Source organism: Mucor mucedo (assembly GCF_025094135.1).
Source record: "Mucor mucedo strain NRRL 3635 chromosome Unknown EV154scaffold_85, whole genome shotgun sequence".
Classification (NCBI taxonomy): domain Eukaryota; kingdom Fungi; phylum Mucoromycota; class Mucoromycetes; order Mucorales; family Mucoraceae; genus Mucor; species Mucor mucedo.
Genome location: NW_026252369.1, coordinates 46,247 through 60,788, shown reverse-complemented (window position 1 = coordinate 60,788; position 14,542 = coordinate 46,247). Strand labels below are relative to the sequence as shown.

The window sequence follows — 14,542 nt, the reverse complement described above, 5'->3', positions numbered from 1 at the left end:
AATTCTGATAGATGAGTTTTAACACAAATGGCAGATCCCGGGATAAGGAAGGAAAAAAATAACATTGTTTTCTACGGGATATTTTAAATTAGGGGGGAGGGATTTACGGGATAATCTTGACAGTAGACTAAATACAGGTTTTGGATGACAAGACTAAAGGGAACGTCCAAAAAAAAAAAGCTATATAATTTTAATCTTTTCTAGGCTTCACGGAATGATTGACTTGATTTATGTTACAACTAAAACACTGATGGATTATATACCAAGTTCAGGATAACTTGTAAATACTCTTTTATCTATTTTAAAATTCCCTCTAAAATCAGAATTTATCTTGTATTTGTTATTGAGTAGTATTCCATCCGCTTTTTTGTTGTTGACTATTGTCTTTTTTGATTATACAATCATTACATCTTCTTGATGAGCCAGAGGTACTTTACAATATCGGACCTCAAAAGTAACCCACCTGGATCCATATTCTGGTGGGTATTTAATAATGGTAAGCTTATATTTGATGATATGCCCTGTGAGTACCACGAGTTCCTTAGCAATTTCGAAATTGCAGTCTTTATAATCACATAAGATAATAGAGAGTGAATCAATACCATTCTTTAGATTCTTATCGTATTTTCTAAAGTGTGCGTGTAAAGGTCACCATCGAAACTAAATAAATATAATCTATATCGATAATACAATACAGTTATGTCAAAGTTATGGTCAGTTTACCCAGATGATTCAAGCATAATAAAATTGATGTTGCTTTTCCTCATAATTCCAACACCTTCTAGCAATTTTGTTTGAACATCCCTTTCTCACATAATTCTTGTTTTGCCAGCCAATGTGATCGGTGTTCTGACGCTTTTTTTTTTCGATCCATTTAAAAATAGATGAGCTTGGCCATTTTTTAGCAAATAATTTTAAACTGTTGCAAGAAAACTTCGGAAAAGAGCGTTCGCTCACAGTGTTGGTTATATGCCTGTGAATCATACCGAACAAGTACAAAGGTTATTGCATGATTATTTGATAGATTTAACGAAGGCGTACTTGTTACAGCTGTAAGTGGTGTTAAAGATCTCTTGGGAAAAGTTCTCTATACCGACAGTAAATAGCAGTAATTGTACTGTAAAAGGGTGTGTTACCAGACTACAAATGGCTGTGACCAACTAGAAAATAATCAGAATAATTTGTTTTTTAAAACCTTGGACCAATTTACACCTTCTGTTTTATTAGGCAGATCGTCAGCGCATTCGTCCTCATCAAAGATCTACGTACCATAATGTAGTTAATTATCATGAGCACTTAATTAATAAAAAGTCTATGCTAAACATTATCCTGCCCAAGACCCTCTTATAAAGACTTTGAGCACCCAGAAATTTCAAAACAGCACTTGTAGTTTCACCTTCTACATGAGCTAAGATTTTTTAGCCTGTTTTCCTTTGCTGCCGTTGCTTTCAGTGTATAGAAACCCTTAAACTTCGAAATAATTTCTTTTATATTGATAAAGTCTTCCACCCGTCCTGTGTACTCCCTTGCTTTCCCTGTTTCTGCATCGCTGCAGCTAAATACTTGAAAGCTTCATAAAAGTGCATTGAAAGAAAAAAAAACAATGGCAGGAGGTTTCTCAGACAGAACAGTTACTAAAGTACGCGTTGATGAGGGTTTCTGAAATCCGTCCAGGAGCTTGCACTAGTTTCCGGGATTTTTCACCAGTTCGGGCATACAGTAGTATCTTCTTAAAGACTGTAAATTTGATTTTTCCTCGCTTCCCATACCTTTGAATGTAGAAGTGACGTGACTCATAGCTCTAAACCATTTTTTTGGTGTTTTTGTCCATGCAAGTTTTGCAAGTGTCTATTTCTACATCTTTAATGTATAGACACTGTATAATCTACCTGGTTTTCATTAATGTCCTTAACCAGAAACATAATAATTTTTTTTTTAATCCAGAGTGTTTGGGCATTTACTTAGTATGGAAACATCTGCAAATAGCTTCGTACAGTTACTAATTTAAATATATGAGTATCCCCTACAGACTTACACATACGTGATGCTGAACTTACTAATTGTTCTTTAGTAAAATGCATGAAAAGAAGTCCTATTTTAATGAAAAATGAATAAAAAAACTCTATCATCTCGTAGTTTCTAAAAATAACATGATAACTTCTTTTTTTTAGACTAGATACCAAGAGATGATTGATTTATTGTTTTTCATAAAATACACTTTACTGTTGAAGCACTGACAAAAAGTGATTAGGTTTAACATCACATACCAATTTGTACATGTATGATCTCATATTAGTTCTGATCGTAGGCCAAACAAAATTCTTAATCATACCAATTGTTTCCTGGCGTTTATTCTATTGGAGTGAAAAGAGTTTTATCTAATAAACTTAGGGAAACTTTTTTAAGATGGTACTAAAAAGCTTTTTTTTTTCTTTTGGTATTTGGTTTAACCCCCATTTTTATTATATGATACGGGGTTTTTTCTTTTTAAAAAATATATTACAATAAAAATAAAATTCTAACTTATTGCTGAGCAGCAACATTCTTCTTGATAAGATTTAATGCAGAACCTTCACGAATCCATTGGAGTTGATCTTCACTCAAGGTATGAACGGCATCAATAGATAACTTGGAACCGTCAGGCTTTGTTACGATCAACTTGACAGGGGAACCGGGAGCCAGTGTCTTGAGACCTTCAGTTTCAATCACATCACCTCCATTGATCTTTTCATAATCCGCATCGTTCTTAAAAGTCAAGGGTAAGACACCTTGCTTCTTTAAGTTGGTCTCATGAATACGTGCAAAAGAACGAGAGATAATCATGGGACTACCCAAGTAACGCACTTGCAAGGCAGCATGTTCACGAGCGGAACCTTCACCATAGTTATGATCGGCAATGACAGTCCATTCCATATCTTGATTCTTGTAACTCTTAGCCACTTCAGGGATGGTATCTTCCTTTCCAGTGGTGATATCCGTCACCACGTTGACTTTACCGTTATCAGCATTTTGGGCACCAATCAATGTATTTTCAGCAATGTTTTGCAAATGGCCCTTGAACTTTAACCAGGGACCGGCGGCAGAAATGTGATCGGTGGTACACTTTCCTTTGACCTTGACAAGGACACGGATATCCTTGAACTCTTCACCGTTCCAGGGTTGGAAAGCGTCTAAAGCTTGAAGACGGTTGGATTTGGGATCGATGGAGATTTGAACAGAGGCATCGGGGGTAGGTGTAGGGGAAGGAGGTTCATAGGTAGCACGTCCAGCTTCGAAACCATGGGTAGGGAGATCATCACCAGTAGGAGGATTGAAATGAAAATCTTTACCATTCTTATCCTTTAAGGCATCGGTCATAGGGTTGAAGGATAATTTGCCTGCAAATGCCATGGCTGTCACAATTTCGGGAGCGGCCAAGAAATTCATGGTTTGAGCATTGCCATCGTTACGACTACGGAAATTACGGTTGAAAGAGGTTAAAATTGCATTTTCTTCTCCCTTCTTTTCAGATCGCTTCCACTAAAAAATTAAGACGTCTAGTTTAGTTCCTTCTCTCTCTTATTAAAACCATGCATTTTTTTTTATCTTTACCTGTCCGATACAAGGACCACATGCATTAGCCAACACTTGTCCACCAGCATTTTCAAACACCAATTGTTGTCCATCACGTTCAATGGTAGCACGAATTTGTTCAGAACCAGGGGTGACCAAGAATTGAGACTTGATATTGACACCAGCATCTGTAGCTTGCTTAGCAATCGAAGCAGCACGGGACATATCTTGATAAGATGAATTGGTACAACTTCCGATCAAAGAAGAGGTAAGATCATCCTTCCATCCATTCTCTGCAATGAAATCCTTGAACTTACTCAAGGGAGTACTTAAATCGGGTGTGAAAGGACCATTGATATGGGGTTCGACTTCAGACAAGTTGATCTCAATGACCTTATCGTAATAAGCACCTGTATCAGCACGTAAGAAGGGAGCATTGGCATCAGCAGCTTGACTCACAGCACGACGACCGGTGGAGTTCAAGTAAGAACGCATGGTGGATGTATAAGGGAAAAGAGAGGTAGTAGCACCTACTTCGGCACCCATGTTACACATGGTAGCCATACCAGTACAGGACAAAGTTTCAACACCTTCGCCAAAGTATTCAATAATATGTCCAGTACCACCACGGACGGTTAATTGACCTGCCATCTTTAAAATGACATCCTTAGGACTGGCCCAGGGACCTAAACGACCGGTTAATTTGACACCAATGACATTAGGAGCCTTCAATTCCCAAGGAATAGCAGCCATAGCATCTACAGCGTCAGCTCCACCCACACCAATAGCAACCATACCCAAACCACCTTTTTAAATAATAATAATAAAAAATTAATTAATCCACATATGCATACACACACACACACAAAAATTACTTACCAGCATTGGGAGTATGACTATCAGTACCAAGCATCAAACCACCGGGGGCAGCATAATTCTCCAAGACAATTTGATGAATGATACCACTTCCGGGTTTCCAGAAGGCAACACCGTACTTTTTAGCACCACTTTCCAAAAAGTCAAAGATTTCCTTATTGGCGATGATGGATTCAGCGACATCCTTATCAGCACCTTCGTTGGCAGCAATTAAATGATCGCAATGAATTGAACTAGGTACAGCGGTGGTAGGCATACCAGACAACATGAATTGTAAAAGCGCCATTTGTGCAGACGCATCTTGCATAGCGACACGATCTATCCCGTCACAAACAACAAATAAATAAATATGACGCGCCCACACTTTTTTTTAAAAAAAAACTTACCAGGAGATAACTTGAGGTAAGTCTCGCCACGTACGGGGATGGTTTCTTCAGGGTTGGTTAAATGAGAATACACGACCTTTTCGGCCAAAGTCAAAGGACGGTGATTTAAAACACGCTTGACGAGATCCAAGTTCTTGGTTAATTTGGCATAAGGAGGTGTGATGGAAGAACAATCCTTTTCGACAACAGGGTTATGTTGTAAAGCCAATGAGCGGATAGCTGTAACACTGCGGAAAGCTTGACGTGGAACCTAATGAGTTATTATGGTTTAATACAACTTGACATCCATCTATTTTGTGTGTATATGTGCGTGCGTGTATATGTAAGTACCCTTCTAGTTTGATGACTGATGAAAGCAGTAATCATTTTTTTCTTCTATTTTCTAAAAAAAGTGTAAGAAAGAGAGTGGAGAAATATAAAAAAAAAGTGAAAATAAAAAAGAGAAGAGAGTAGACAAGTTTTATCTAGTGATCGTTTTTCCAAAATCAACAAAAATTAAGGGGAGATGATCTTTTATCTATTACCAGATTAAGCAATAGAGCGGAGATATTTTTAAAAGCACACTGTCAAAATCTAAAAAAATCATTGTTATACATTTTTTTATTTTTTATTTTATTTTATATATATATATATCTTTTTTCTTTGTATAGGATTAAGGTCGAGAAGATGAAGGTAGTGAAGGTGCTGCTTTTGGTCTAGTTTCTTGTTTGGATTTGTTATTATTGGTATTTGATGAATTAGAACCCTTTTGACGTTTGCGTTGCTTTGATTCAAATTCATGCCAGTCGCCAGCAATATCCAATAAGCTACAGAGTTGAATTTTTTTTTAGATTATCTCCTAAAAAAGATTTTTTTTTAAACTTACTTTGCAGGCATCACTGCCTCTGGTAATTCCGTCTTAAAATAATCAAAATTTAACGCCTCAGCTGCCGATGGTCTTTTTAATGGATCCATTGATAATAAGGCTTCTAATAACTCTAAAGCTCCCGCTGATAATAACCTAAACCACATATAGCCGTTAGATATCTCTCTCTTTTTTTTTTATAATTATTTTTTTAAAGCTACTTTACGATGCATAAGATTCTTTAAACTTGGACACGTAATTTTCATTAGGACGCACCATAGCATACCAAGGCAGTTCCTTCACGGTAGGCCAATTTTCAACGGAAGGTGTACCCATAATTTTATAGATCGAATCCAATTGTGTGATTTCATCCACGCCACTAAAAGCCGCTTTCCCTGTAAAGAATTCCAACATGATACACCCGACACTCCAGATATCGACAGCGGGGCCATAGGCAGTCGCACCCAGTAATAACTCGGGCGGTCTATACCACAGTGTGATGACTCGGTTGGTATAATCATGTGCTCTATTCTTTTCAAAAACTCTTGCCAGACCGAAATCCGCGATTTTCAGCTCACCCTTGTTATTGATCAGTAAATTAGATCCCTTGATATCACGATGCAGTATACCCATATGGTGAAGGTAAGCCAGACCTTCCAGCATTTGTTTGACCAGTGATTTTGCATGAGCCGGCTCAAAATTGAAATTAGGATGACCTAATATACCTGATAAATCATGATCCATGTATTCCAGTACCATATATACAGAGCCCTTGGCTACCATGATCTCTTGTAATTGCACAATACGTTCATGTTTTAATTTTTGTAATAATTTGATTTCTCTCATGGCTGTAATCGGAAACTATCCTCATCCTATTAGTCTCTTTTCTAAAGAAAACAGCACATCCCTCTATATATTTACCCCGTCCTTTTCAGTCTTCATTCGGATACGTTTTAACGCCATCAATTTCCCTGTTTTACCATTGCGTGCCTTGTACACCTTACTACACAATAATATGTTAACCACCCATCTCTCTCGATTCCTTTATGAAAACGTACCCATAGGTGCCTTCTCCAACCTGTCCAATCTTTTCGAATAGTGCAGAGGGATCCTCAGGTGTTTGAAACGGATATCCCACATCATCCAATGCTGATTCAGGCACACCACCTGTCTGTCCTGTAAAAGATATTTCTGAAATTTGTAATGATTGGATCGCCAGTGGCGGTGGAGGTGGTTGGTTTACATCGGATGCAGTTGTTGTTGTGTTATTCGAAGGAGGTGGAGGTGGGGGAGGAGGATGCGTACTTACAGTGGTCATGGAATGGTGATTGTTATTGTTCGTGGGTGGAGGTGGGGGTATTTCTTGCTGTTGTTGTTGTTGGGGTTGCTGCTGTTGATGTTGATGTTGGGGTTGTTGTTGTTGGTGGTGGTGTTGTTGTTGTTGTTGATAATAGGCAGGATCATAATAACCATAAAAATTATGTGGATCGTGAGTCTGATAATATTGAAGGTATTCTTGGTACTGTTCAGCTGTATATCCTGCTGATTGGTATGCGCTTGCATAATCGGCTTGTGTCCACGTACTGTAATAATTATTCCAAGCAGCTGCTGTGGCAGCCGCTGTAGCAGCCGCCGTCGCTGCCGCCGCAGTAGCATTAGCATTAGAAATAGCAGTAGCAGCATTATTGGCCGAAGTGGCATTGGCAGAAGCATGAACAGGATTGTTGACAACGGGTTGTTGTTGATGAGAATCTTGGTGTGGCTGATAATAAGCAGCGGGTGCGGTGGGAGGATGATCCATTTCTGAAGACGACGTATTTTGCTGTGGTGGCATGATTGTATCTGCTTTTGGGCCTAATGGTAAAGCGTCCTTGTCATGATGAGTGTCCTCTTTGTGATCACTACGTCGATGGTAGGAGGAAGGTCTATCTTTTTTTGATCTATCTTTTGTTCTCCAAGACGAGGATGACGAAGATGAAGTTCTATCACGACTTCGATCACGACTTCTGTCGCGGTGTGACCTACTGTAACGTCCACTCGTCGTTGTGCTGGTGGTGGTTCTTTCGTCGCCATAATTCCTCCGCTTTTCTCGATGTCCATGATGACGATCACTGCTATAGTCTCGACTTCGTTTATCGTGTGTCGTTGAGCTTTTTTTTTCTTGGTGATGACTTGTTCGTTCAAGAGACTTTTCTCTCGATTTCGAATAGGTGCGATCGTCCATCTTTTTTTTTTCAGAAAGAAAGAAACAAAAGAGCTTTTTTTTTTTTTTTTAGATAATATGGGTCAAGGAATAGATTTTTTTTCTGCCTTCCCTCTAACCTTGCCCAGGTTTGATATAAAATTACAATAAATAAAAGTGAAGAGAGAGAGCAAAAACCTTTACTGGGAGAAAGAAACAAAAAAAAAAATATCTCTGCTTAACCCCCAACCTATCATCTTTTTGATTATTCTACGCGCACCCGTCCCGTTTTTGCTTTTTTGCTCAAAAAAAAAAGTGACGGTTGAATTTCAAGTGACGCCATTAACGATTTTTTTTTTTAATAAATGCACAGACTTTTCCGTTCCAAACCGGCGCTTTTTATATTCTTTACTTTATTTTGTATGATAGTGCATTAAATAATTTAAAATGCCCTCTCTATATATATCCTCTCCGATTCTTTTCTAGCGCGTTGCCCTTTAATAAAAAGCCGTGTAAAACATATGCTTGAGTTACTTTTATTCTGTTGTAAAAAGTTTTTTGAAACGTGGGATTTTGACATTTTTGCAGTAAAACCCCACAAAGAGAGAACCGTCACTGTTTGAACCTGTGACCTATTCGAATTATAACACAACAATGAAACTTGTCATTGGATACACAGATCATACTGGTCAGACGGAATTAACCACGAACCAGATCAGAACAATAAAGAAGGAACAAACGCATTCATTGGGGTCAACTTTCCCACAGTCATTTTTATTTTTTATTTTTTTATATATGAAATTATTTGATAACCCGCTCCCTTTTTATTTTTATTATTTTTTTGTCTCCTCCTCCCACAAAAAAAAAATGGCCTCATGGGGAGCATTACCCTTCGAGATCTTGTACTGCATTTTAACCCAATTAGATCAACTGGACTTGGGAAGTTGTTTATATACTTGTAGAAGTTGGCATTTGGCCACGCAAGGGCTCATATACAACAGTGTCAAACTCTCTAGTCCAAAACAATTAACTTCGTTTGCAGATGCCATGACCCGATATAACGGTCCAAGTCAAATGGTCAAAAAGATAACGATTTCTTTCCCTCTTTTCACCTCGGACCGTTCTCTGGCAGATATCTTTCGTAGTTGTCGTTTTATCAAGACGATGGATCCTGTGCATTTCCGGAGCCCTGTGGCGGCCACTGCCTTTTATACGACACTTATGCAACATCCGTGTCCTCTTCTCGAGAATATTCCGTTTCCAGAAGATAACGATACGGCCACTATTTACGCACAGGCCGCTTGGCACTTGCGTGACAGGTTGCTACGTTTAATGATTTGGGATCATCTTCATCACTATGGAGACTCGTTGGTTGCATTTCCTCGACTTAAGTATCTGTTATGCCATGTCTCAGGCGACAACATGTATGATACCGATCGACTGATTCAAACCTCGCGATCACTACGCTCAGTGGAGATCAATCAACGTACGCGTATGGATGAGACATGGCATGATGAGGATCATCATGAAAGGACGCCATGTCGTCATATCAAGGAATGGATTGGATCAGGCCTTATCTTACCCAGTCGACGACTACTCCTTTGGCTAATGCATGTATTTCCAAACCTCGAATGTCTTCATATTTTTTTTGCCATGAACACCCTCAAAAGCCAGCTTTCGGTGGAAAATGTTCTCACTACGGACATTGCAGTCCAATTTATGTTACATAGTTATAGAAACATACCCACTTTAAACTTAGAACAAATGTACGTTTTGCAAGGCACTGAGGTGGCTGGTGGGTTTTTAAAGAAGAGCGGATTTGATGGAACGCTCGAAATACGGTACGAAAACGACTACCATCATCCAGAACATGTCAGTTTGACCCACACGAAAATTTTGGTCAAATGCGTGCAGCCGTTACACACGCCTTATACGATTTTACCCCATCGCGATCTCATCCGGAGATTCGGACGTCAGTTGACGGGGTTCGTGCTTGATTTTGGTGATGCTTATACTCTTTACCTAGGAGACGGAGAAGTGCACCGAAACGATGTCCATGGTTATTGTTTGGATTATGTATTGAAGCACTGTCCTCAGCTCCAGACGTTGGAATTGAGGAATTTTTTGTTTTCGCATTGCGATAATGATAGTTTGCCCATGGTTCTCTGTCGTACGCTACACACGCTTGTGTTTGATTGTTGTGTGTTTTCGAATACGGCATTGGAAGAGATCTCGAAACGTTTGCCTTATTTAGAACATTTATCCATCTTGGATTCTGATTTTGAATATGATAGTATATGGGAGATGCCCATGTGTGATACAGGCTTCGATGTTTTACATTGTATGGATACGGGACATGAAGACAGTGAGGATGATTACCACGAATTTCACTTGTGTCTTGAAATGGAGCAACAGACCTTGTTCTATTGGGGTCATGATAGACAAGGTGTTGTTCAAATGGAAGAGGATACGATGTACCATCATACGTTTGATATGGATGATAAATTAACAATTCGGATCGCTTGTAAATCCATCACTGCGTTTCATCTGGATATTCCCAATATCAAAGCGCTTATAAAATACCCGGGTCAACCCAACCAACAAATCTTTGTACATCCTTCTGATGCTTATTTTTTGGAAACATCTCCTATTATTTCACAAAGAAACTCATAGAATTCATTCCCCCCCCCCCTCCTTCATCCTACAATAAACATGTTTTTATCCATCTAGATGATTTTATTTGTCGCCATCTTTATTTTAAGAGAGCCGACAAATTCGGCATTCCATAATTTTCTTTACTAGACGTGTCGAATAATTTTTTGCTTGAATACGGATACGCTCAAAGCAAATGCCTTTTTTTTCACCTACTGGATATGAATAAAAACCCAATCGACATCTCTTTATAGTGACCTGTACAATGTTGTGTATCGGTTAATTATTAAATATATAACCCTACAGATGATTGATGGTTTTAATCGAAAAAACTGCTGTGATCCTTACTTTGTCGAGTATTCATTGTACAATAACAATGTCACGTGCTGCTTAGCTTTACATGCACAATCTTGTTTTGGCCCTTCTGGGCGCAGTCTCGACAGCTATGAGACTCCATCCCATTTTCCATTGAGGACAATGCTTATGAACGCGAGAATAACAAAGATGAAGCTTTTTGATTTTTGATTTTTGATTTTGAAATTTAGCCCTTCTTTACACCCTGTCAATCTAATCTTGATATTTTGTGTTACGCTTTTTTATTTATTTATGTAGTATAGTTCAACCTTTACTGCGTGTTCTTAGATGAAGTTCAGAAACGGTAGAAAGACTGTTAATACTATCTAATCCAATATTTATTAAAATGAGCTACACTGATTGATAGATGTAAAAATACGAGAATACTGATGGTTATCAAATGTAGGTCAGGAGGAGGTGGATTAAAATTTATTGAATCAGACCCAAAACATTATTTATGATGCACAGTAAAACATAAATCTGTGTCTTCATGGAGGGGAGCTGTCAATCATGAGATGGGTTATTATTCATATATTGAAGACTTTTGACAATATGAAATGACTCCTACTGCATATTATCTGTGCTCTTAAAAGACTAAATGTGATAGAGTATACAATGGGAAATGAAACAAAGCACACGCTACGATAACAGGGAATACAGGTTTATATATATATCGTGACTAACTATTATCGCTGCCAAAGAAATCTGTGTCAATATGTAAGCTAATTATTTATTAAATAGGACGAAACTGATCCCCTGCTGATTGCCACGATTTTAATTCAACAGGTAGAAAGAGTGTGCTAGTTGACAAGAAAAATTACTCGATGCATCCAATACTTGCCCATCTACCAGCTACATAGTCTTGAGTTTGATTGACTCCGTATCAATATGAATGTTGAATACCAGTAAATGTGTGCTCCCTATACATCATTTGATCCTTTTTTTGTGGATGCATTGTGACGGTGATAAGGAATTAACACTGATCTACATCACTGGATTTCCCACCATATTTTCAAAAAATAGTCCACTATTTTTTCAAAAAGTTCAATCTAATTTTTTAAAAAGATACCAATATTTTTTCAAAAGACAAGTAGTTTTTTTATAATTGTTTATTAACTTAAAGCATTTTTTCCATAGCAATACATCGAGGAAAGAAGCTAACCGAATGTCGAATCCATCCACGACAATCCTGTAAAGTTACATTTGTAACTGACTCCATAATTCGAGGAGTCAAAAGATCGCCTGTGTCCAAAGGGTTTCTTTTAATACCACTCTTTACCTTCGACCAAAATTCCTCAATTGGATTAAGAAAGGGGGAATATGGAGGCAAATAAACGCACTTATAGCCTCTTTCTTCTATTAACGCTCTGATTGCAATTGGTTTGTGGATTGGTGCATTATCCATTACAAGATAATAGCCGTGTAATCCATTTCTATCTAAACAATCCATCATGCTGCTAAGATAGCTCATGAAATGAGATGATCTTGTACCCACTCTACCATTTACGACAACTTCTTTACCATTGACCTTTCTCTTTTTGCTCCCCGTTGTTGAGGTAGGCTTTCTTAATGATATGTCAATTAAACCGTCAGTTGAAATTGCGCCTAAAATAGTGATTGACGTGCTGCGAGAGGTAGGTACAATAGCCTTGGCAGGCTTGCCTTTCTTTGACCAACCTCTGTTACGGGTGATATTTATGTTAAACCCTGCTTCGTCTATGAACACGCAGTTTTTTTCAAAGTCCATATCCTCGTTAGCAATCCAATCCTCTACCGACTCTCGACGTTGAGTGATTACATCAATGTGGTTTCGTCTTGCAGGTATTTTCTCAAGTCGTTTCATAGATAAAGCACATCTTTCTCTCATAAATCTATGCAATGCTGACTTACTCACCTGAATATTCTCATCCGAAAAATGATTCGTCAAATCTTCCAGAACTTGAGCAAGTACAGCAGTAGGTCTTTCGTCGATGTACTTGATGATCCAGTCTGCATGCCTGTCTTTTAATTTGAATCGGGATCCCTTAGGACCTCGTTTCTTTCTTTCAGGGATTCCCAATTCTGGGTCTTCTCTATACTTTTTTCTATAATTATAACCAGAGTGCAATCTAATACCAGTTGAATTACAGGCTGATTTCACATCGGAGCCAGCAGCGATCAAGTCAATGAACATTCCTATCTGTTCATCTTTATACTTCATGTGGATTCTTTTCTTTTTATCCTCGTGCTTAAATTCGGGCTGGTTATAATGAAGGTCACAATAGTTCTTTACACGAATATGTGCTTCTTCTAAAGTCTCATCAATGCGGGCACTCTCTTCATCCGAACTTTTGTTGCTGTCTTCGTCATTACTATCAGGGAAAACCTCCAAATCGTCAGCAATATCCTCATCTACTTCCATGGCACTTTCAGTAACACTAGATGCCGATCCAGCACTTTTTTGGTATAAGTGAACGTACAGCTCTTCAGTCTCCTCGTCACCTTCTACATCAAGATTAAGATCGCTCATAAAAACGTCAATGGACATGGTAAAAGTTTTTCGAAAAATTAAGGTTATGTTTTTGAAAAATTACTGCGGACTTTTTGAAAAATTAGGGACTATTTTTTGAAAATACGGTGGGAAATCCAGTACAAACAAACTGTGAATAATTGGCGTAAAAAAAATTTTTTTGTTTGTTTTTTTTTTCTTCTTTCTCCTTCTTCTTCATAGCCCACTCGTAAAAAGGTGGTGAGATCTACTTAAAATCCATGGTAGTTTCGACGATCGTGGTAGTGTCAGAGATTTCGCTTCAACAACTGAGCTGGCAATATTGGTGGGAATACCAGAGGAGTGCTATCTTTCCGAGGGGGTAGTTACTGCTTTGGACGTGATGGTCGTCCTTAACTGGATAACAATCCTTGAGCTGGCAGTGACGGAGAGGTAGATACTGACGTTATCGGCTAGGTCTGTTTTTCTTTTCGGTTTAGATAGTTTTACTCTCACAGGAGGGTAACAGGGACGCGTTGTAGAGGGTGGAAAAGTGTACCTTGCATTCTTACTTGACTACAACTCACATATTAATTTATCAGACTACGGTCCGGTTGATCAAGTTAGTCCTTTTCCATCGAGTCTCACCCCCACAGCTTCTATTACCTTTTCGATTTTCTCCCCATTCTAGACAAAACCGAAAATGCGGGATGTATGGATACAAGCCTCCTCGTGGCCATCCTGGAAACACTCGCTTCTTTATGTGAGTGGCAAATGTGTATCTACTACTGTTATTTGTGTGGTGTGTTCATGATATCAAGTAAGTAAAATAGCAGATCATGAGAATTTTTGTGCTTTAACTAACTTATAATAATAACGATGTCTTGATTTGTATAAGCTATCTTTTCTTGATTAATAAAAACTCTCAATAAAACTCTTTTTTCTTTTTCAATGGTTGTTAACCATAACGTTTTTCTTTTTTAATGTGAAGTTAAGTAACGTAAATAAGTAAATCTAAAGTAGACTGCGCGCAGCAAGATCTAAGACCTCAAATAGTTTCTTCAATGTCAAGGATCTTGATGTAAAATGAAAATAATATAGTAATCATTAATAGATCACTTGATTATATTTCACAAAAAGGAACTGAAGCATGCACTGATCTTGTTAAAGACAGATCGAGCACGCATGTATAAATGAGATTAAATCAAACAAAACGCAAGCCATACCGG

General features: G+C 38.2%; 4 protein-coding genes across 4 annotated transcripts; 1 reads left to right on the top strand and 3 right to left on the bottom strand.

Moving 5' to 3' along the window:
* Positions 1 to 393: 393 nt before the first annotated feature.
* EV154DRAFT_484068 (uncharacterized protein) lies at positions 394 to 1,922 on the bottom strand (the record flags this gene model as incomplete). Its single annotated transcript, XM_051598629.1, has 5 exons — positions 394 to 563; positions 958 to 1,085; positions 1,397 to 1,562; positions 1,719 to 1,848; positions 1,890 to 1,922. 5 exons carry the CDS (start codon positions 1,920 to 1,922, stop codon positions 394 to 396), a joined length of 627 nt encoding a protein of 208 aa, XP_051454882.1.
* Positions 1,923 to 2,421: 499 nt separating this feature from the next.
* EV154DRAFT_604775 (aconitate hydratase) lies at positions 2,422 to 5,240 on the bottom strand. The gene is made up of 5 exons (XM_051607433.1): positions 5,145 to 5,240; positions 4,815 to 5,064; positions 4,432 to 4,746; positions 3,592 to 4,358; positions 2,422 to 3,519 (listed from the first exon to the last, which is right to left on the bottom strand). Exons 1-5 carry the CDS (start codon positions 5,178 to 5,180, stop codon positions 2,524 to 2,526), a joined length of 2,364 nt encoding a protein of 787 aa, XP_051454881.1. The 5' UTR covers positions 5,181 to 5,240; the 3' UTR covers positions 2,422 to 2,523.
* Positions 5,241 to 5,466: 226 nt separating this feature from the next.
* EV154DRAFT_425678 (Pkinase-domain-containing protein) lies at positions 5,467 to 6,976 on the bottom strand (the record flags this gene model as incomplete). The annotated part of the gene is made up of 5 exons (XM_051596264.1): positions 5,467 to 5,620; positions 5,680 to 5,814; positions 5,885 to 6,519; positions 6,580 to 6,661; positions 6,717 to 6,976. 5 exons carry the CDS (start codon positions 6,974 to 6,976, stop codon positions 5,467 to 5,469), a joined length of 1,266 nt encoding a protein of 421 aa, XP_051454880.1.
* A 1,613-nt stretch (positions 6,977 to 8,589) lies between these two features.
* On the top strand, positions 8,590 to 10,571 carry EV154DRAFT_517493 (uncharacterized protein). The gene has a single exon (XM_051602507.1). It carries the CDS (start codon positions 8,636 to 8,638, stop codon positions 10,511 to 10,513), a length of 1,878 nt encoding a protein of 625 aa, XP_051454879.1. The 5' UTR covers positions 8,590 to 8,635; the 3' UTR covers positions 10,514 to 10,571.
* Positions 10,572 to 14,542: the final 3,971 nt, after the last annotated feature.

Coding starts and splice junctions, on each gene's coding strand:
- EV154DRAFT_604775 (XM_051607433.1), bottom strand. CDS start 5,180: ATGATTACTGCTTTCATCAGTCATCAAACTAGAAGG. Junction 5,065..5,144: donor TCAGTCATCAAACTAGAAGG/GTACTTACATAT, acceptor ATAACTCATTAG/GTTCCACGTCAAGCTTTCCG. Junction 3,520..3,591: donor GTGGTCCTTGTATCGGACAG/GTAAAGATAAAA, acceptor TTAATTTTTTAG/TGGAAGCGATCTGAAAAGAA.
- EV154DRAFT_517493 (XM_051602507.1), top strand. CDS start 8,636: ATGAAATTATTTGATAACCCGCTCCCTTTTTATTTTTATTATTTTTTT.